A 22,841-nucleotide genomic window follows, 5' to 3' on the forward strand; every position below is an offset into this window, starting at 1 on the left:
CCTGCTGATCAAAGCTCTGGCCCTTTTTTAACAATTAAAGAACATGTTCTGCTGGCATATATAAATAAAATATATAACAGTTATATTACAGTGATTAAATTTAAATAATAGAAATAAAATAAAAAAGAAACAATACAGGTGATAGGACATGAAAAGTAATGTTTATAGGGTATTATGTGTTGACTCAAGAAGATGTAATTTCATTTTTCTTTTGAATGAGTTAATAGGTAGTTTTTTCATTGATTCAGGGATACTATTATATAAGTTGTAAATATTATAAGAGTATGACTTACGGAATGTTGTTGTTCTGTACGTGGATGGAGATATCAAACCTTTGGATCTGACATTAATATTGTGAACGTCTGTCCTGAACTTAATTCTGTCATATAGATATGGCGGACATTTTGTTACTATTATACGATGATAGAGACAAAGAGCATGAGTCTTCGTCGGTTCGCCATATCAAGCCATTTAGCATCCTTTAAGCTTATAGGAGACACTCTTATACTTCCTAATACCGTAAATAAATCTAAGGCATGACTTCTGCACTTTTTGTATTCTATTTATATCAAACTGGTCAAGACAAGGACCATACACGACATCTCCATAATTGAAATGCGATAAGACTAAAGACTCCGTTAGTAATATTTTATGCCTAGAGCTTAAAATATGTCGATGCTGAAATAATATTTTTAATGAACTGTATGCTTTTTGATTACAAGCCGACACATGTATTTTAAATTTAAGATCAGAATCTAGGAATAAACCCAAGCTTTTGGACACATCAGTGCAATTAATTTTATTATTTTGCAACAAAATTTGAATATTTCTCCTAATACTGTCTTTGTTTTTACCGAAAACCATAGCGGATGATTTAATAGGATTTAATTTTAGTTGATGTTTTTCAGATTCAATTACGAGTTTAGATAAATCACTATTAAGCTTTTCTGAAGCACTTACCAAATCAGTAGGAGAGAATGTATAATACACTTGAGTATTATCAGCATAACAATGAACACTAACATTATCTAAATTGGATGTTAAATTAGAAATATAAATACTAAAAAGAAGTGGCCCAAGGATAGATCCTTGCGGAACACCTCTAGATATATTTAATAAATCAGAAGCTCTACCGTTAGTTTCGACATATTGCTGCCGATTACTAAAATAACTTTTCAATAATTTAATCGCATCTAACGAAAATCCGAATAGTGTAAAATACCAAACAGTAATTCATGAGAAATAGTATCAAATGCCTTAGAAAAATCAAGAAGAATCAATACCAGTACATTTATTTAGGTCTGTCCCTTTTAGAATATCATCCACAATATTTAGCAAAGCAGTGCTACAGCTATAGCCACTGCGAAAGCCAGACTGGAAGGAAGGAAGTATTTTATATTTATCTAAGTGACTTTTGATTTGGAGGTACATAATTTTTTCTAAAACTTTTGATAGTACAGGTAACAGCCTAATAGGTCTTAATTCACCAAGCTCTTTTACTTCCTTTATTTTAGGAATTGGTAAAACTCTAGCAATTTTCCAAGCATCGGGAAAAACATTATTTGCCAAACAAGTATTAATTATGTCAGTTACATAACGAACAATGAATGGGCAACACATAAGTATCATATCAATAGTGAGTAAGTCAGAACCTGTAGATTTGGATTTTATTTCTAATAGTAATTGATAGACGAATATTTCCCCAACAGTCTCAAACTTAAACAAATGTGAAAAAATTTTTCTAACATTATTATTATAAAAGTATAAAAGATTTAGATCAAGTGGCATATTTGTTAGAGCATTAGACAAGAAATGAGAATTTATTTCATTGGGCCTATTCAAAAATTCTGGTAGAATATTGTTTTTCTTTGTACTGTTCATATTTAACTGATTAAATTTTTTCCACATTATTTTACTTGAATTACCCCCCAAGAAATTTACTTCTAAATAAGATTTCTTCTCATTGCGTAACATAATATTGGCTTGGTTCCTTAAAGTTTTATAATAATTCCAATGAACTAAATTTTTAGTCCTTTTACAACGTGTAAATGCTTTATTTCTTAAGTGTAATAATTAACTGAATATTGTCTGTGAGCCAAGGTGGCCGATTTTTCTGTATTTTAATTAATTTAGAAGGAGCTACAAAATCAAAAAGATCTGTTAAAATACTGTTAAAAAACAATACCTTTTCATTAACATCAGGAATATTTAAAATATGAAAAAATGGTGAGTAAAGTAACAAATTTTGAAAATATTCAAGGTCAATATCTTTTAAATTTCTTCTGTATATCATTTGAATTTCAGATTTATTTACAAATTCCTTAAGAGAAGAAGAGAACAGTAAACAATAAAATGGAATAACTATAGTATCTGCCTCTAATGTTGGAGTATTATCTGTAACCAAAATCAAGTCCAGTAAAGTAGATGTTGTTCTTGTGACGCGAGTAGGTTTATTTATTAATTGTTTCAGATTTAACGAATAAATAGACTCACTAAAGAGAACCGCTTTTCTTTCACTAACATCCAACATGTCAATGTTGAAATCTCCACCCATAACCATATAATCACATTCAGGTATGTAGCTAGAAACAGTGTCTTCAAACGTGTTAAGAAATTCGACAAAATTCTGCTTTGGCGGCCTATAAAAGTTACAAATTAAAAACTTGTTTTTATTAACTTTAATCGTTATCCATAGGTATGTGTTCTAAGTGATTTGAAATATTTTTAAATAATTCTACAAACAAAATGTTACAATTTATATAAAAAGCTACACACCTCCTCCATTTGTATTTCTGTCACATCGAATAAAATTGTACCCCTGAATCAACAAATTTTCAGACAATAGGTCAGGAGATAAACGAGTTTCCTGTGTCCATATCCCGTGTCCATATCTATATTTAAGATTTGACAAATCAAAAAGAACCTAATTTTTACGGACCAATTCAATTAACATCTGGTCATTCATTTTGAAGAATGCTGCCGTGGTCCGTCAGCGAAAATAAAAATTTTGCCCGCGAGAAATTTTTCTACATGGTAAATTTTTACGTCGCCGGTGGAATCACGACACTTTCACGTTCACGGTACGGTGAATGTATGAAGGTGTACGAATCCACGGTTATGATTAAAGACTGGATTATATGCAAAATGCATATGCATATATATGCTGCATATTTCTCATGTTTTTCATAAATGCATATGCCTTGCATATTTGGAGATTTAAGAGCATATAAATGCATATTTTGATGGGAATTTACTCTACCCCATTTAAAAATAAGGTATATATTAGTAACATCAACATCCATTAAAATAAAATGTGAAAGTAAATATTTTGCTGTTAAGCTCCTTTGTTGTTGTACCCATAAACATAATGGGCGTTATTTATAGCTGCAGGTATCATTATCCGGATATTTAAGATTTATAGACTTCTCAGAATTTACAAATTACCTAAGTAAATACCGATTATATTTTGAATAACATTACAAATATTACCTGTACTTTCTGCTGGTGTCGGCCAACTATGAATTATTCTGGGAAAACCAACCAAAACGAAATTTTAAGCATTTTAAGGGTAGGATAGATTATTTTATTTTATGAATGGTTAGTCTTAAATCAATCGCCGATTATTCAACTTTTGTGATTGCAAGTTATTGACTATACTGTGTAAAAAAATCATTTTATTATTATTGTGAAAATGCCTAAAGTAGCAAGGGAAAAATCAAGTCTTCTCAGAAGTTGGATTGGAAGTAACAATCATCTAAAAGTTATCGACAGTGAAAGTATGTTTTGCACCATTTGTGATAAAAAGGTAAGTTCTCCACTTCAATAGATTTTTAAACTTATCAAACTTCTTTGCACATCTATGTGTCTGTCTATTCTAAAATGACAAACCGTCCCATTTCTTCAAAAACTGTTTTTTAAAGTTCGCAACGGTTTGGCTTATACAGAGCGAGGTGTTGAGAGTGGCCCACCCTGTATACTACGGTACACTGACTGTACTTTATTGTTTGACGATTTCAATTTCACTTTGAGAAATAAAAAAAAATTGGGGGAGGTTTAAAAAGTTTGATCATTTTAATGTAGGTATCTATTTACGAAAACATCTAAAACATCATTATCATTATATTCCAGATTCCATGTCAAAAGAAATTCCAAGTAGTTCAACACATAAAAACTTCACTTCACCAAACTAAGCTATCAAAAAATGATAATAAACCTCGCCAGCAGATTCTACAGAACAGTTTGCAGATTCAGAATACGTCAGTTGGGCAAGAAACCTTTGCAAAGGATTTATGCCATTTTTTTTTGAACTGCAATATCCCTCTGCACAAGTTAGAACATAAATCGTGTCAAAACTTTTTAAAAACTTATTGCAAGATTAAAGATAAACCAGCTCAAATACCAAGTTCTTCAACTCTTCGGAAAAAATATGTCAGTGCATGTTACAAAGATGTGATGACGAGTATTAAAAATCAGTTAAAAGCCGAATATCTTTGGATTTCCGTCGACGAAACAACGGATACAAAGGGTCGACAAATTGCGAATCTAATTGTTGGAGTTCTTAACGACTCTGGCGATTTTAAAAACTCATACTTAATTAGTGTAAAATGTTTGGAAAAAACAAACTATGCTACAATAGCTAGATTTGTTAACGAATCCCTAACAATTTTTTTTTTACCTGATCAAGTACCATTTGAAAAAATATTATTAATGCTTAGTGATGCCGCCTCATATATGATGAAAGCTGCATCCAATCTTAAAATCTTTTTCCCTAATTTAATTCACTGTACATGTTTGGCGCACGGCCTAAACAGAGTTGCAGAGAAAGTTAGAATTGAATTTCCCAATGTAAACACCTTAATAAATAATGTAAAAAAAGTATTTCTGAAAGCACCACTACGTGTACAGGTATATAGGGAGATGCTTCCCGATATTCCTTTACCACCAGAACCAGTATTAACCAGATGGGGAACTTGGCTTAAAAGTGCTATATTTTTATCTGAACACTACGACGACATCAAAAGCGTTATTTCAAGTTTTGATCCGACTTGTACCGCTATTGATAACTGTCAAAATATTTTTAAAGAAAAGTCTATTAAAAATCAATTGTTGTATATAAAATCGAATTTCGATATCATTGAAAGTTCAATTACAAAATTAGAGGCTCAAAATTTATGTCTTCACAATAGTATGTCTATTGTTGATTCGGTTAAACAGAAAATAACAAATCTGAATGGGGAAATTGGAGTAAAAATTAAAGATAAACTTGATGACGTTTTAAACAAAAATGAGGGTTTCACTTTATTGCGTTCAATAAATAATATAATCAATTTTGGAAACTTCGATGAAAATATTAATATGGATCCGTCTCTAATAGCAAAGTTTAAATATGCCCCAATTACATCTTGTGACGTTGAGAGATCTTTTTCTGCCTATAAACAAATATTAACAGATAGAAGACATAATATTAGTTTAGAAAATATGAATCAATATATGATTATTTATTGTAACAATAAAAATATGTAAATTTGTTTTATTGTACTCTTTTTATAATATTAGTTTAGAAAATATGAATCAATATTGTAACAATAAAAATATGTACATTTATTTTATTGTACTCTTATTTATCTTGTGGTCAAAATAAAATATTTTGCCGTTTTATTTGTCACAAAACCTGAAGTTAAAAAAATATATTAAGAAATAATAATACAATTTGGTTTAAATTCAAACCTATTTATTTATTTTTATTATTTTTTATTTATTTATGTATTTAACGTAAACCATAAAATTATTCATATAAAAATAAGTGCATATATAAATGCATATTTGCATGTTAATTGTGCATATTCAGCTTGTTTTAAAATGCATATTGCATGCATATTTTAGACATTTTTTAGTGCATATTTTCCAGTCTCTAGTTATGATACATTTACTACAAAATTAAATGTCTAATAACCGTGGTGCGAATCAACCTTTGTAGTGAAAAGTGTCAGTGTCACATGTAAGTTTAATGTTACTATTATAGTTTATTATTACTACATCTATTATATAAACACCGACACTATCCAATTATTGATCCAAATACGTTAAAAACTAAAAGGTTTTGAAAATATGGACAATTACGTAATTCAAAAATTTGAAATTGAGTATGGCCATCAGATTAAGGTTCGTCGAATGTTATGTTTGGTCGCAACTATTATATGGGGTAGAATGTAGAAGCTTGGATTCTAAAAGCTCAGTCCGTAAAAAAGTTGTAGTTGCATTCGAAATGTGGCTATGTAGGTGTATTCTGGAAATTCCTTGGACTGCAAAAGTCTAATGAAGAAGTCTTCTTCTTCTTCTTCTTCTTCTTCTTCTTCTTCTTCTTCTTCTTCTTCTTCTTCTTCTTCTTCTGTTCTTCTGTTTTTTCAATGTGCCTCTAGTAAGTTGTCGTTTCATCGTTTTCGTGGTCTTCCCACTGATCTTTTTGTCCTCTCTGTGTCGGGTCGTGTTTCTGCCGCGTATTATGTCATTCTGCCAACGAAGAAGTGTTAAGACGAATTGGATATGGCAGAAAGCTTATGAACACAATTAGGGCCGGTTGTTCGAACGCTAATCAACAATTATCATTATCAAATATTTAATTACTGTCACCAAACTGTCAATGTCAACTTTGTTTGGGTTGCTGAAAACAAAATTAATTAAAATTATGAGATTTATTATCAATTATGTTAATAATTATTGTTATATTAATTGATTATAGTCTCAGAATTGTAATCAATTATGTTTTTAGCAACCCAACCAAAGTTGACATTGACAGTTTTGACAGTAATTAAATATTTGATAGTGATCATTGTTGATTAGAGTTCGAACAACCGGCCCTTAAAATAAGAAAAACATCGTATCTGGGCTACATACTTCTAAACGATAAGTATTCTCTGCAACAGGTCATCATGCAAGGAATAGTAGAGGTAGAGGGGAAAAAGGCTTGGGAAGAAAGAAAAAATCTTGGCTGAGGAATATAGAAGACGGCATAAGAAGAAGAAGACGTAATTCAAAATTGATAAATTTTATCTTTGAATGAAAGAATATCAGAAATATCAATGCATGAAGTCATGGTATTATCGGCGGTATTATCATTGTTCGTCATTTTGTCATCTAAGAAAAATAAGGGGAATTAAAACCAGACTAAAAAATTATAAAATAAATATAGACAACTTTAGAGTACCTACTGGCAGCATGCTGGCAGTATTGGACCAAAGACAATAGTCCTGTCGCCAGGGGGGGTACAACGGCCTCGTTAATTCAGATGGACTTACCCAAATTTTTTTTATGTATTTTGACCCGTAGAACACGAATTTTTTGGGTAACAGTTGATCCGGATGTCGATAAGATTGTTATAGACCAAGAACTTGAGGAATCAAATAACAGCGATTTTTGGCAAAACAAAACAATATTTTGTATTTTTTGGGTCATTTTAAGCAAAAAATATTTCTACAAGTTTTTTAGTAGGATGCACAGTTTTCGAGATAAACGCGGTTGAACTTTCAAAAAATCGAAAAACTGCAATTTTTAAACCCGAATAACTTTTGATTAAAAAATAAAATAGCAATTCTGCTTAGCGCCTTTGAAAGTTCAAGTCAAATTATGTCGGTTTTGATTATTTGCATTGCTAAAAATTTATTGTGTTATTGCTAAACAAAGCTACAAACAACTAGTGCGTGAGTGATGTTTCTATGATTTCTCATTTAAAATCGAACGAGTAGGTAGAATAGGTACTAGTGCAATCAAGACTATTTCTACGTTACATGCGTTAAAACGCATGTAAAAGCACGGGAAACCCTACGTGTTTATAGCTTTGTTAAACAATAAAAAAATAAATTTTTACCAATGCAAATAATCAAAACCGATATAATTTAACTTAAACTTTCAAATGCGGTAAGCAGACTTGCTATTTTATTTTTTAATCAAAAGTTATTCGGGTTCAAAAATTGCAATTTTTCGATTTTTTTAAAGTTCAACCGCGTTTATCTCGAAAACTGTGCATCCTACGAAAAAACTTGTAGAAATATTTTTTACTTAAAATGGCCCAAAAAATACAAAATATTGTTTTGTTTTGCCAAAAATCGCTGTTATTTGATTCCTCAAGTTCTTGGTCTATAACAATCTTATCGACATCCGGATCAACTGTTACCCAAAAAATTCGTGTTCTACGGGTCAAAATACATAAAAAAAACTTGAGTAAGTCCATCTGAATTAACGAGGCCGTTGTACCCCCCCTGGCGACAGGACTACAAACCAAAATATCAAAAAATATCTGACGTTAAAAACATAATATTCATAAGTGAACAAAAATCTGACAATGACACTGCCATAATGAATAAAAATTTCTAGTGTATATCGATGACAAAATCTAGGGTCTAAATTATGATTTAGGTACAATTTAAGATGATTTATGCTTTTTTGTACATTTGTCTTCAAACTGGTGTATAAGTGCTGGATCATCGTGCGTGTATACACTCTTAGGAAAATGATTGGTATTTTCTGAACAGTAGGTTGGCTCTACTGTCTTTCTTTTAGGGTTATGATTATAAATAAAAATGGAGGAATCGCAGAGAAGTATGTTTTAAAACATGAATATTTATTATTCGTATTTTTAATCCCGATTTTTAATTATTCCATAAAATTTTATGAAATTATCTTATTTTTAGATTCCACTGACGATAATGTTAAAACTGCCGTCGTGCAGTCCCCAATTATTATGAAGATTGATGGACCTGAAGAAACAAATGATAAAGGTAACTTGGACCCTACTGAAAAATTACTTACTTTTTACCTTAACAAAATTGTAGAAGTAGTGTTTTAACAAAAAATAAACTGGTGAAATTAATGCCTGTTTAATTGGATATCCAGTTTTCGGATATGCATTCTGAGTCTTAAATTTAAAAATGTTTTTTAGAATCTGAAGAAAACGACAAGAACACCGAAACATTGAAAGCAGATGAATTCAAAATGTGCAGTCCAACATTTAGACCTACTTTGCCACTGTCAAACAATCCATTTGCTTCCCCACAAAATAAAATATCAAAAGGTATTCTAAAGCCAGCTCAGTTTAATATTAAAACCAACAATACCACCTCGACACCGTTTGTATTAAAGCCCAGTCAACTTAATCCCTTTAAGAACTCTAGTGATAAGACCAATAGTGAAAAATCAGATAATAGTGATACACGAGTAAATGGAGACATGCCGAAGTTTGTGCCTTTGGTAGTACCTGAAAAATCAACACAAAAAGGTAAGGAAATTACTAAGAAATTACTAGATGTTCTTTGGTGATAAATTCACAAATCTACAGGAAATTTCCAAATTGGAAATGTAATCATTCATAATCCTTATGTAAAATTCATAATCCTTATGTGGTGTTAAAAAGTTTACATATTATAAACCAGATGGTATCTAATTTGGGTTGGATAAACATTATGATCCTATTTTTTTCTTTAGTCATTATGATATATTAGTCTAAGAGCTAGTGCACCCTCCTGCTAACGGTCGTCCTGTAAGCTAGAAATTTTTCTAGTGATAATTCATAGCACACCAAGGCTAAAAACCATGACCTGCCAGGCATCAGCGGTGCACGTGTATCTACCAGGTGAATCGAAAAGTGCAAATTTAAGGGGGAAAATAAATTTTCTCCTTTAAGGTTTAAATTTAAGTATGTGTTTGAGTAATTCATTTAGAATAAATGTGTACAATGACAGGCGATTCTGAAGAGCATAAGACCTTGCCAGGCGAGGGGAAAGATTAGGGGTTTTTCCTAAAATTATTCTTTTTGCATCGAACAAATTTTTTTTAGGTTTTTTAAATCATTCCAAAGAGAAAAGGTCTTTAATGATTCTTCTCTTAACTTAATAGTTTTTGTTATATAAGTGATTGAAAATTTTGAAAATTGCGAAATCGGCCATTTTTAACCCTAAATCGGACATTTATCTAAAAATTTCGAAGTTGCCAAGGTAGGTAGATATTCTTTAAACATTGATTGATGAAATCCCAAAGAGTTTTTTGCAATACAATATCGGAAACGCCTTTGTTTTTTAATTGCTAATCAAGCGGGCGCGACACTGTAGTATAAGTGAGGACGTTTGAGTTGGCATAAATTTATTATCCCGAGAATGGGCAAATTTTAAGAGAAATCCTCAGACAGGTCGATTTTTATTTTTAAATTAGGACTTTTTGCCATATACATAATACTAGTGACGTCATCCATCTGAGTGTGATGACGTAATCGATGATTTTTTAAATGAGAGTAGAGGTTGTGTGATAGCTCATTTGAAAGGATATTTAATTCTCTATGTACTAATATAAACATTAACATAATTATTTATACAGGTTGTACAAAAATTTTTCTTTTATTAAATTAACTTTGATTAAATTTTACAAATAAATTTTTTGTACACCCTTTATAAATAATTATGTTAATGTTTATATTAGTGAATAGAGAATTAAATAACCTTTCAAATGAGCTATCACACAACTCCTACTCTCATTTAAAAAAATCATCGATTACGTCATCACACTTAGATGGATGACGTCACTAGTATTATATATATGCCAAAAAGTCCTAATTTAAAAATAAAAATCGACCTGTCTGAGGATTTCTTTTGAAATTTGCCCATTCTCGAGATAATGACTTTATGCCAACTCAAACGTCCTCACTTATACTACAGTGTCACGCCCGCTTGATTAGCAATTAAAAAACAAAGGCGTTTCCGATATTGTATTGCAAGAAACTCTTTGGGATTTCATCAATCAATGTTTAAAGAATATCTACCTACCTTGGCAACTTTGAAATTTTTAGATAAATGTCCGATTTAGGGTTAAAAATGGCCGATTTCGCAATTTTCAAAATTTTCAATCGCTTATATAACAAAAACTATTAACTTAAGAGAAAAATCACTAAAGACCTTTTCTCTTTGGAATGATTCAAAAAACCTAAATAGAATTTGTTTGATGCAAAAAGAATAATTTTAGGAAAACCCCCTAATCTTTCCCCTCGCCTGGCAAGGTCTTATGCTCTTCAGAATCGCCTGTCATTGTACACATTTCTTCTAAATGACTTACTCAAACACATACTTAAATTTAAACCTTACAGGAGAAAGTTTATTTTACCCCCTAAATTTGCACTTTTCGATTCACCTGGTAGATACACGTCCACCGCTGATGCCTGCCAGGTCATGGTTTTTAGCCTTGGTGTGCTATGAATTATCACTAGAAAAATTTCTAGCCGTACAGGACAACCGTTAGTCGGAGGGTTCACTAGCTCTTAGACCAGCGGTTCCCAACCTGGGGTACGAGTACCCCTAGGGGTACGCAACGACCTGGTTGGGGGTACGCCGAAAATATTTGGTAATGGCGGACTTTATGTGTTTGTCGTAAGTTACGTGATAAATCATTACGTGATTTTATGTTCAGTTTACTTTTTACTTGCTTATTGTGCGTATTAGTTTTTGACTGATTTGTAAACGATTTAACTGTAATCAAGAAGATGGAAAAGTGGTTAAAAACTGGATCGCTTAAAACAAATCAGACTGATCCGGCAAGTCAGGTGCTTAGCAAGCCTAGTACGTCCCGGGACTCAGCAGCAGAACATTCTTCTTATGTGAGTACCAGTGATAGTAAACCTCAGAAATCTAGTACTAGTACTGGAACTTCCTCAAAGAAACGAAAATATTCAAATGAGTACTTGAAATATGGCTTTTCGTTTACTGGAGAGGAGGAAAGTAAAAACCCACTATGTGTTGTTTGTGGAGAAGTTTTAGGTAATGGTAGCATGAAACCTTCCTTACTTTTGCGCCACCTTGAATCCAAAGACGCCCAGCACAAAAATAAAGAAATTACCTATTTTGAACGACTTTCAAAAAATTATGGGAAAGATGGCGTGGTTTCTTCTTATTTCGCATCAGTTAATAGAGATAATGAAAATGCTGTGGAAACCTCTTTCAAAATTAGCTACCATATTGCAAAAAGCGGTAAAAACCACACAATAGGTGAGGATTTGATAGCCCCTTGTATAAAAGATGCTGTTCAGTGTATGTTTGGTCAGGACTTTGTTCGTAAGGTGAACTCCATCCCGCTGTCAAACAACACATAACAGTTTCACGGCGAATTCAAGACATTTCTAAGTACATTGAAGAAAAAGTTGTTCAGCAATTAAAAGACAGTGATTTTTTTTCCATCCAAGTTGATGAAAGTACGGACATTGCTGCCCTAACAATCTTACTTGTTAATGCAAGGTATGTAAATCCCAACAAGGAGTTTGAAGAAAATCTGTTGCTGTGCCATGCATTAACTGAGCGTACTACAGGGGAAGATGTGTTCAATGTGATTTATAGCTACTTCTGTGAAAAAGAAATAGACTGGGGTAAATTGTGTGGTATATGCACTGACGGAGGAAAATCAATGTCTGGCATATATATCAGTCTTCAAGGGCGCGTAAAAGAAGTGGCCTCCCACGTAGCATGGAGCCATTGTTGCATCCACAGACAGAGTCTTGCAGCCAAAAAGTTGCCGTCTTCTTTGAATGATGTTCTCAATGAAGCAGTTAAAGTAGTCAACTTTGTTAAAGCCAATGCAACAAACTCCAGACTGTTCAAAATGCTTTGTGAAGGTATGGGTGGCATTCACTCCACGTTGCTTTTGCACAAGGAAGTAAGGTGGCTATCTCGCGGGAAGGTTCTTACAAGACTTTTTGAGCTCAGACATGAACTGCAAGTATTTTTTGAAGAGCATCCTTTTTATTTAGCCTCCAAGTTTCATGATAGTGACTGGCTTCAAAAGCTTGCTTATTTAGCTGACATTTTTTCTCAGACCAATAAACTCAACTTAGAGTTACAGAACAGCTCAATTACAGTATTCAAAGTTGCTGACAAAATTGAATCCATGCTGAAGAAAATTGATTTTTGGAAAACCTATATTCAAAACAATCAAGCTGAAGTTTTTGGCACGCTTCATGATTTCTTGAGTGACAATAATCTGCCCATATCTGACAAAGTGAAACATCAAATAGTGACACATTTGACAAACCTGAAGGACTCTTTTAGAAAGTATTTTCCTAAACGAGGTGACGGAGAGAACTGGATTGCAGATCCTTTCAATGAAGAAAACGTCAAGACTGCTACATTGACCGTTCATGAGATGGAAAAGCTCCTAGAACTTTTAAGTGACTCCTCTTTGAAATCCGAGTTCAAAAAGAAACCCCTTGGACAATTCTGGGTGAGCATTAGGGATGAATATGGACCCTTAGCCATAAAAGCCCTTCTGGTTTTACTTCCTTTTACAAACACAGAACTAGTTGAGAGATCGTTCTCTTCCTATGATTTCATTAAGAATAAGTATAGGAATAAGCTAAATGCAAGTCTTGATTTAAGAGTGTATTTATCAACCTTTGATATTGATTTCAAAATATTATGTGCAACAAAACAGGCCCAAGGGTCACACTAAAACAGTTTTGACTTGTTTTAAGAATAATTTTGATTTCTTTTTTTTTCAATAAACTTATTTGCTAATTCTAGTAGATTTTTGTGATAAGAAATATTGTATTTACTTTGTTATTATTTTTTACAGTTGGTATTTAGAATTTACTAAGTTTACTAGAAACATATATAAGCCTAATTTTGGAACAATAACTTTATTGTCAAATAAAAGATAAAAAAAAACTCTTGCGTAAATATTTACTTTCCATGATTAATGTTCTTGCAACTTTTTTTCTTGGGGGTACAATTTGAAATAAATTTATCTCAAGGGGTACGGCAGCGAAAAAAGGTTGGGAACCGCTGTCTTAGACTATATTATTGATGGTAATAATTTTACTATGCAGGCACTTCAAAAGGTGGGCTAAATTTTTAGTGTCAAAAGTCAATGTTTTTCAATAATCTTTTTTAGGTGTGTAAAGGCTACATAGAACCTTCCAAATTTACCCAGAAAATCTTATTAATATAAAAAAAAAACACAAAATTTCAGCACAGTTGATCAATTAGGGTTTTTGCAATCTAAATTTTTGAAAACAAGTTATTAATTTTCAAAATTATGTAGAGCTAACAATAAAAGTTTTAAATAGTTGAAAATTTGTTTACATAATATAAAAGGAATTTAAGTTTCCAATAAAATTTGAACCATTGAAATCTGTTGAGTAGGAGAGCCTATGGAATTTTTTAACCCTTTCACTGCTGAAAGCACAATATCGTGTCCTCAGAGTGTTTCATAAAATGCAGATGGCGCCTTATAGCAGCATATGTAAATGTGTCTTCAAATATAAACTATACAGTGCGTCCATAAAGTAACGCATAAATTCATTATTTCGTAAACCGACTTTAAGGAAAAATCCCGACACAGGTCGATTTTTATTTTTAATTTCCGATTTATTGGCATATATATCATACTAGTGACGCCATCCATCTGGGCGTGATGACGTAAGCGATGATTTTTTTAAATGAGAATAGGGGTCATGTGATAGCTCATTTGAAAGGGTATTCAATTGTCTATTCCATAATATAAACATTAACATAATTATTTGTACAAGGAGTTCAAAAAAATTTTTTTTAATTAAAATAATTGAGAAAAAAAGAAGAATGTATGTAATGTATCTAATTCAAAATATGTTTTAATGTTGTGAGAAAACAGGAAAAAAATGTTTATTTGACAAATAAATATTGTTTTTCGCTTAAATTCAATGGTAAAGCTGCCACCCACATGTCTCTTGCCAGTTTGAACATTTCGTTTAAGCGAAAATCAATGTTTATTTGTCAAATAAAATTTTTTTCTGTTTTCTGGCAGTAGTAAAACGCATTTTGAATTAAATAAATTACATACATTCTTCTTTTTGTCTCAATTATTTTAATTAAAAAATATTTTTTTGAACACCCTGTATAAATAATTATGTTAATATTTACATTAGTGAATAGAGAATTCAATACCCTTTCAAATAAGCTATCACAATGATCCCTATTCTCATTTAAAAAAATCATCAATTACGTCATCACGCGTAGACGGATGACGTCACTAGTATGATATATATTCCAAAAAATCATAATTTAAAAATAAAAATTGACCTGTTTCGGGATTTTTCCTTAAAGTCATCGGTTACGAAATATCGAATTTATGCGTTACTTTATGGACGCACTGTATATGTTCTGCATAGGTACAACCATAGTATATATCACTGGAATTCTGAATACAAAGAATCATGCCGATTGCCTAAAGAAGCTTCAATATATACTGCCGAATTATCAGCTTATTAATTGCGTTAAAATATATAGCCTCTGTTGGTATGGACATGGACAGTTATATCATTTTCACTGATTGTAGAAGCATTGTGGACAAACTCACTTCTATCCAATCAACAAAAAACCTAAACCACATTGAGATAAAAATTAAGAGTCTATATTATGATATTACTTCCTCGGGCAGTTCAATTATTATTTGTTGGGTTAGAGGACATTCTGGAATATTAGGAAATGAAGAAGTAGACAAATGAGCTAAATCTGCAGCTTTAACCAAACGAAACATAAACAACATACTTCGACCAGTAACTGATATAGATAATATCAGTAAAGACAATTGCAAACAATATTGGTAACGTTTATATAACCAAAGTACAACGGGAATAAATTTTAGAAATTGCCAACCACTAATTCCCAATGACAGATGGTTTAAACATGAGTCAAATAGGTTATTTATAAAAACAATAAACAAAATGAGATCAAATCACTCACTAACCCCAGCATACAAACACAGCATAGGTATCAGTGATAACCCATATTGCGCCTGTGGTAAAATTGGAGATTTACAGCACCTCATATTGGAGTGTGGATAGTACAGACAAAATATTAAAATAATGTATGAAAAGTTAATTGATCTAAATTGTCCTTTACCTGTCAATTTAAATGAAATTATTTTTCCAAAAATATGTCTTAAAATGTCTTTACAAATATATAACGTCCTGTAAATTTAAATTTTCAATAGGCTTAGGTAATAAAATTAAAAATTGTAAACATATCACACAAAATTGAAAAATGTATCCATTAATATATTATAACACCCTGTAAATTTAGATTATAAGTAGGCTTAGATAATTAAATTAAAAATTATTATTGTAATACCATACAAAAAAGACAAATAGTCTGGCTAATTGGCTAAGCCAAAGCCATTATAAAATAAAAAAAAAACGGTATAACCAATTGTACAACTTCTAAACTATCAAACAAATAGAGGTTTTTTTTTTAAATTTAAATATTTAAAAAACTAAAGACTTATTTATGTATTTACAAACATGTTCCTTGCCTATAACGCACTGGCGTGTCATTACATGACTTTATTGATTATCATCTTAGATTATTTCACTGGCTCTACAACAGGGCCTTTTATTTTATTTCAAAGACAGGTAAATAACTAGAGGTGTCAATTCTTTAATTATTGTGTTCTTGGTTCTTCGACTTACGACTTTTTGTCCCTATACGGTGTCTATATCTTTTGACTTTGTAATAATTCTAAGTCTTAGTAACAGTACATAAAATTCTGCAAATGATTATTATTTTATTGGATTAGTAACTGTGTAAGTATTAATAATTTCCAGATTTCCTATATTTTATGTTATTTTGTATTTGTTGTTTTACTTTGTATTTAGTACATTCATTCAAGCAGTTCACCTCGCAATTCTAAAGGCCTTCATGGATTTGGTTGAAATTTTGACAGTAGCTCAAAAATGATGCAAATATCAAACCTGACTCGGTGCCAATGTATGCTATCGCCCCGGGGGTGATATTTCTCGGGGGTGGAAATTTAAAATTTCAAAATGATACCGGGAATCGATAGAGAATTGAATTTTATGAAGAAAACGTAGAACAAAATTTTTTACTTAACTTAATAATTTCTGAGTTATTCGCGATTGAAGATTCCAAAAAAAAAAAACACATTTTTCAATAGTTTTTCGAGAATAACTCGAAAATGAAGCATTTTCAGGAAAAAATCATCCTTATTAAAATTGAAGCTTATAAAAAAACAAAGAAACTAGTCAGTCTTAATTAATTTTTTTTAGATAATATTACATTAATATTATTAAGCAACTTACGAGTCATTGAAAACAAATTTATTGTTTTTCTTAAATTTATGCAAACATTTGAGCTCAAATAACAGAAAAATGGTTAATTTTTCGTAGAAAATGTTAATAAACATTTTTAAAGTACTTTTTTAGACCTTCAAAATAAGCATTGACAAAAGCCTCTAGCATGAAAATTAAGCAAGTTATGACGAAAATTAGTCAAATATGTACCTCGAATTAATAAAAAAAATGACGGTAAAATGTATGCCATGTGCGTCAAAATTAATATTAATAATAGCCCGTGTAAACTATAATAAACCGCTACATAGAGAACTGGTGTCTGAAAGAGAACCTCTCCGTGAACCCTTCTAAAACTAAACTGGTAGCCTTTACAAATAAGAGGAAGCTTACTGGACTGAGTGAGCTGAAATTATTTGGAGACGTACTGGAAAGAACCAATGAGGTTAAGTATCTAGGGGTAACCCTGGATTCGAAACTCAATTGGAATACTCATATTACCAATATAACCAATAGGGCTAAGCGACTCTTCTGGAACTGCAGACGAGTTGTAGGTAAAGCCTGGGGATTGAAACCAGAGGTGATATGTTGGTTGTACACATCAGTGATACGACCGACAGTTACTTATGGGTCAGTACTCTGGTGGAGAAAGACGGCTTTGCAATCTTGTGTGACCACTCTCACCACCCTACAAAGACAAGCGCTTCTAAATATAACAGGAGCCTTGAATAGTACAGGAACGGCTTCATTAGAGGCTATCACAGGTCTCCCTCCGCTGGAATTGTATATTTCGGCGGTAGCCTTTATGACCATCCTGAGGCTCAAAGCAAACAATACTTGGAGGCCAAATTATGTATTGAATAGCCACACAAACATTACTGGGACTATACTTGAGGAATACATCTTTATGATGAACTTAGATATGATGACACCAGAACTAATCTTCACTGAGAAGATTAACACAATTATACCATCTAGCGAACAAAAAGTCCCAAACATTAATGGAGACTTAATATGGTTCACTGATGGATCTAAAACTGCCCATGGTACTGGATCAGGAGTCTTTGGGCAAACATGTAACTATAATAAATCTTACAGCCTAGGTCAACATACAACGGTGTTCCAGGCTGAAGTTTTTGCTTTGGTGGCCTGCATTGATGAAATAATTGATGAGGACCCTAAAGCTAAGAGAATCAACATTTACACAGATAGCCAATCGGCTATTCTGGCTGTAAAGAACCCTCTCACCAAATCAAAACTGGTGAGAAACTGCAAAGATCTCCTCAATAACCTGGCAAAAGACAACAAAGTGTCTTTAATATGGGTGCCGGGTCATGAAGGGGTGCATGGGAACGAACGAGCAGATATGTTAGCGAAACAAGGCTCGAGAAAAACTTTTGAAGGCCCAGAACCTTTCTGTGGCATCACTAAAGATGCTATGAAAAACGAGGTTCAGAAATGGCTGATAAAGAATCATCAAAATAAATGGAGAACCACTCAAGGGCAAATCCAGACTAAAAAAATAATCAAGAATATTGATAAAAAACTCTCGAACGGTTTGATGAACCTCAATAAAAGAGAGATCAAAACGGTCACTGAAATGGTGACTGGACATTGTGGTTTAAGAAATCACCTATACAAACTAGGTAAGGTGAATGAACCATGGTGCAGAAAGTGCGAAATGGAAGAAGAAACTGCCATACACATACTATGCTATTGCATTGTGCTAGGTGATGTAAGGCAGAACTTTACTGGTCAAATGAGGTTTGAACCAGAAGAGATCTTAAAACTACCAATAAGAAAACTGTTGGCCTTCGTTGAGGCCACAGGACTTATTAAAGTTTAAGGAGAAGAACAGGGTTTGGTACAAAGGTCTTATGACCAAGTGCCAGAGACTAACGAGTCTCGCCTGAGTTAAGAAGAAGAAGAGAAGAAGAAGAAGAGCCCGTGTAAAATTAACTTTATTTGTGTTCCTACAACACTTTACAAAAGTTTGAATCATTTAGAACAATTACATTTTGAAAAAGCTTGTTTTAAGTACATTTCTTTTTTTCCGATTTTAAAAAAAATACATTATTTTTCAAAATATCTCAAAACCTGTTGGATTTATGAAAAAAAGTGTTCTGACTAGCGTTACCAGGTGTCCCGATTTGCGTGGGACGTCCCGATTTTCAGGGGTCTGGGGACGCGTACCGATTTGTATCTGATCGGGACACTAAATGTCCCGATTTTCACCCACGAAAACCAATTTCAGGAGGACTTAATGAATTTTATAGCTATGTTATAAAAACAAGGCATTCCTAAAGCAGCGAAATCGAATGAAAAATATAATTTTAATAAAAAATAAATAATTTACTTAATCTACGATTTTTTTTGTAACTTCGTCTGATTACTTTTATTATGTTAGATTATACGATTATAGAAACACCTTGTAGTCCAGTAAATGAACGGGAAATACGGCTATACCGTGTAATTTTCAGGATCAACTCTGAATTGCATGACAATTTGGACGGCTTGTGCCTTTGGTGGCTTTTACTTGGGGGTGACAGTCACCCCTAGTTTGGGGGTGAAAAGCCGCGCGTTTAAAATTAGTCCGGAGATGGATAAATTAACTAATTCTTAGCAATTTCAGTTCTATAGAATTTTAACTTAGTTAATACTTTTCGAGTTATTTACGATCGAAAATGTTTATTTTTCGACAAAAAAATCACGTTTTCAGGCGATTTTCACAAATAACTTAAAAAGTACGTATTTGACCGAAAAAAATATTCTTAGCAAAAATGTAGCATAATATAAAAAAATGAAAAAAATTGTGAACTCGTAAAGTCTATAGACCCAGCAAAAGCAAAATTGTAGATCATGAAAAATGCTTTCTTATTCGTCAAATACCAAATCAAATATTTCAACGTGAAGTAACCAAGAAATAAAGCACTTTTCGGGAAAAACCAATTAAAACTTTTTTAATAAAGCTTTATTTTTATGTTTTAAAAAAGTTTCTAGCATCAACACTAAGCGAGTTATGCTCAAAATCAAATTGACTCCTTTTTTTTGGTAAAAAATCGTGAAAATCTCCCCCTACTTAGCACCCCAAATGAAATTAATCGTTACCGTTTTACAAACAATTTACTTTACTTGTGTATTTTTTACATAATTGAAAGGGCCTGAACGAGTCACTAATCACGAGTATATGCAAAATATGAACAGCCATAATTTAACCAATTTTTGTCTTACAGAAAAACAAAATGAATCTATCATATTTATAAAAGCAAAACCTACCTACTTTTTACTCCTTGAGATTTTTAGTATCCCCAATACTATTTAAGTTATTTTGAAGAAAGGGCATTTTCCAATATTTTCAAAAATTGTTTTTTACTATAAAACCAATTTTTTTTTCAAAAGTAAGCACTCCCAACCGGTACACCTTACAGATCGTATAAGCAATACACATATAAATTAAATGGTAAAGCGGTAACGATTAATTTTATTTACGTTACTAAATAGGGGGAGATTTTCACGATTTTTTTTATCAAAAAAAGGCCAAACTATATTTTGAGCGTAACTCTCTTAATTTTAATGCTAGAGAATTTTATATAAAACAAAATTAAAGATTTTTTTAATCACTTTAAAAAAATTTAATAGGTTTTACCCGAAAATTGCTTAATTTTTTGGTTATTTCAAGTTGAAATATTCGATTTGGAATTTGACGAATAAGAACGTATTTTTGATGAGCTAAAACTTTGCTTTTACTGGTTTTATAGACTTTCTGAACATACAATTTTTTTGCTTTTTTAAAAGCTACATTTTTGCTAAGAATATTTTTTTCGATAAAATTACTCGAAAAGTATTGACTTAGTTTAAAAATTATATAGAACAAAGTTTTTTCGCGCTATTCAGTTTATCCATTTTGGGACTTTAAACGCGCGTTTTTTTACCACCGAGAAAGGTTAACTGTAACTGTCACTCCCCAAATAAAAGCAACCAACGGTACAAGTTCAACTTTGAAGTAGATAGTAAGTAGAACCTAAAACCAGATTTTTATGCAATTCGGAATTGACTCTGAAAATTACACTCCAAAACAGTCATTTACTGGGCTATTGTTGTTTATTTGTCCCATGATTTGTCCCGATCTACAACCCTAAATCCCGATTTGTTTCTGCTTATGTACCGATTAAAAACAAATCGGACCTGGCAACACTAGTTCTGACCAAAAATTTAGCTTTTTTTAATAAAAATTTTGCTTTTTTATAACTCACGTAGCTCTAAATTAAGCGAGATATAAGCATTCAGAGTATTGATTTCAATGCAAAGGCAGCGTCTTTTTAGCCCTTTAACATTAAAATTCTCTGAACAAAAGAGTCTAGAAAGATTGCAACTCTCATGATCTTATAGCTTATGAAATTCCCTACAAAATAATGTGAAAATAAGTGCAAAATGCTTAAAGGGAAGCCAAGTTATTGTTAAAAAACCAAATACATTTTTCTAGAGATAATGTTTAAAAATTACGGAGCGTCTAAATTTTATAAATATTATTTCTTTTATACATGCAGTGTCTACTTTGTATTTACATATCGGGCAACAAAACTCTCAATTTTGCTGATTGGGGATGGACAAAAGTGAATGGCACCTTGGTACCAAACAAAAATGCACCAGAAGAACTACCTAAAATGAAATGAAGAATAAAGGATGTGGCTCAACTGGTGGGTGTAGCAAACTTGGATTATATGGCAATCAATCTTGCGGTTCTTGCTCTGGCGATAGCTGCCAAAGTTGTCCTCCTGTCGACCAAGAAGAAAAGGAAGTTGATTCAGAACAAATAGACGAAGTTGGAAGTTGAAATTAAATTACTGATATATAATTTAAAAATCATGTTAATTTTATACTACTTAATTCAATGTTGTAAAATAAATATTTTTCATTATCTTCAAAATGTGAAAGTGTAAAAAGTTTATTTCCCTCAAATGCCTCAAATCCCTCAAATCCCTCAAATCATAAGCAACAATTCATTTTCTTAACGAATTCCATTACTTCAAGCTTTCAAAAAGTTTTTTCCCCAATTTTTATGATAAGGGGTAGTTTTTAGGGGTTAAATCAAATTAAAAACTTGTATTTATCAAGTTTTTTATGTTAAAATAATATATATTTTTTCTATTTAAGATCGAACATAAAATGATTTCATAATCTCAGCCATTTTTTTAATATGTAACTGTATGAGGGGTAGTTTTTAAGGGTAGTTACATATTAAAAATATCGAACTATTAGTTACACTGTAAAAAACAACAAAAATTTAACATGTTTAAACACATTGATGTCTCTAACTGCTTCCATTTATTAATTTTCAATTTTTTTCTAAGTTTCATTCATAGGGATGGTTTTTGGTGGTTGCATTATTAAAAAAATTAAGTGTCAGATTTCTTGTACTTGAAGGAAAGAAATTCTCCTATTGCGATCTAAAATAAAAAAAAATTCATGTTTCCTGACCATATTTGTATAAGGGGATCTGTTGTGAGCTGTAAAATATCAAAATATTAAAGTCATGATTCAAAACAAGCTGACATATTTGAACATAATTATATATAGCCCATTACCGCTTTAATTCATTAGTTTTCAATTTATTGGAGTAAGGGGTAGTTTTCACCCCTTAAAAATAAAAAGCATACTTTGCGACCAAGTCAAGTTTGAAGAGGAGGGTAAAATGAACTTGATTCCAAATTTTCAAGAAGATCGATGAAGGCAATTAGAATTGCGAAGTTTGGAT

The 22,841-nt window shown here is 31.8% G+C and overlaps 1 protein-coding gene across 2 annotated transcripts in view; it reads left to right on the forward strand.

Annotated features, from left to right (window-relative positions):
- Window positions 1-8,374: 8,374 nt before the first annotated feature.
- The window catches only part of LOC114335778 (ran-binding protein 3), a 58,569-nt gene continuing 44,102 nt past the window's right edge, over window positions 8,375-22,841 (forward strand). For both annotated transcript variants that reach the window (XR_007696105.1, XM_028286070.2), the window contains exons 1-3: window positions 8,375-8,595; window positions 8,688-8,774; window positions 8,936-9,271. Coding sequence is in view for 1 of the 2 variants with exons in the window: in XM_028286070.2 (XP_028141871.1) it covers window positions 8,577-8,595; window positions 8,688-8,774; window positions 8,936-9,271 (442 nt within the window). In the remaining variant the exon portion in view is untranslated. The remainder of the gene's footprint in view (window positions 8,596-8,687; window positions 8,775-8,935; window positions 9,272-22,841) is intronic.

The sequence above is a fragment of the Diabrotica virgifera genome, chromosome 2 (assembly GCF_917563875.1).
Source record: "Diabrotica virgifera virgifera chromosome 2, PGI_DIABVI_V3a".
NCBI lineage: Eukaryota > Metazoa > Arthropoda > Insecta > Coleoptera > Chrysomelidae > Diabrotica > Diabrotica virgifera.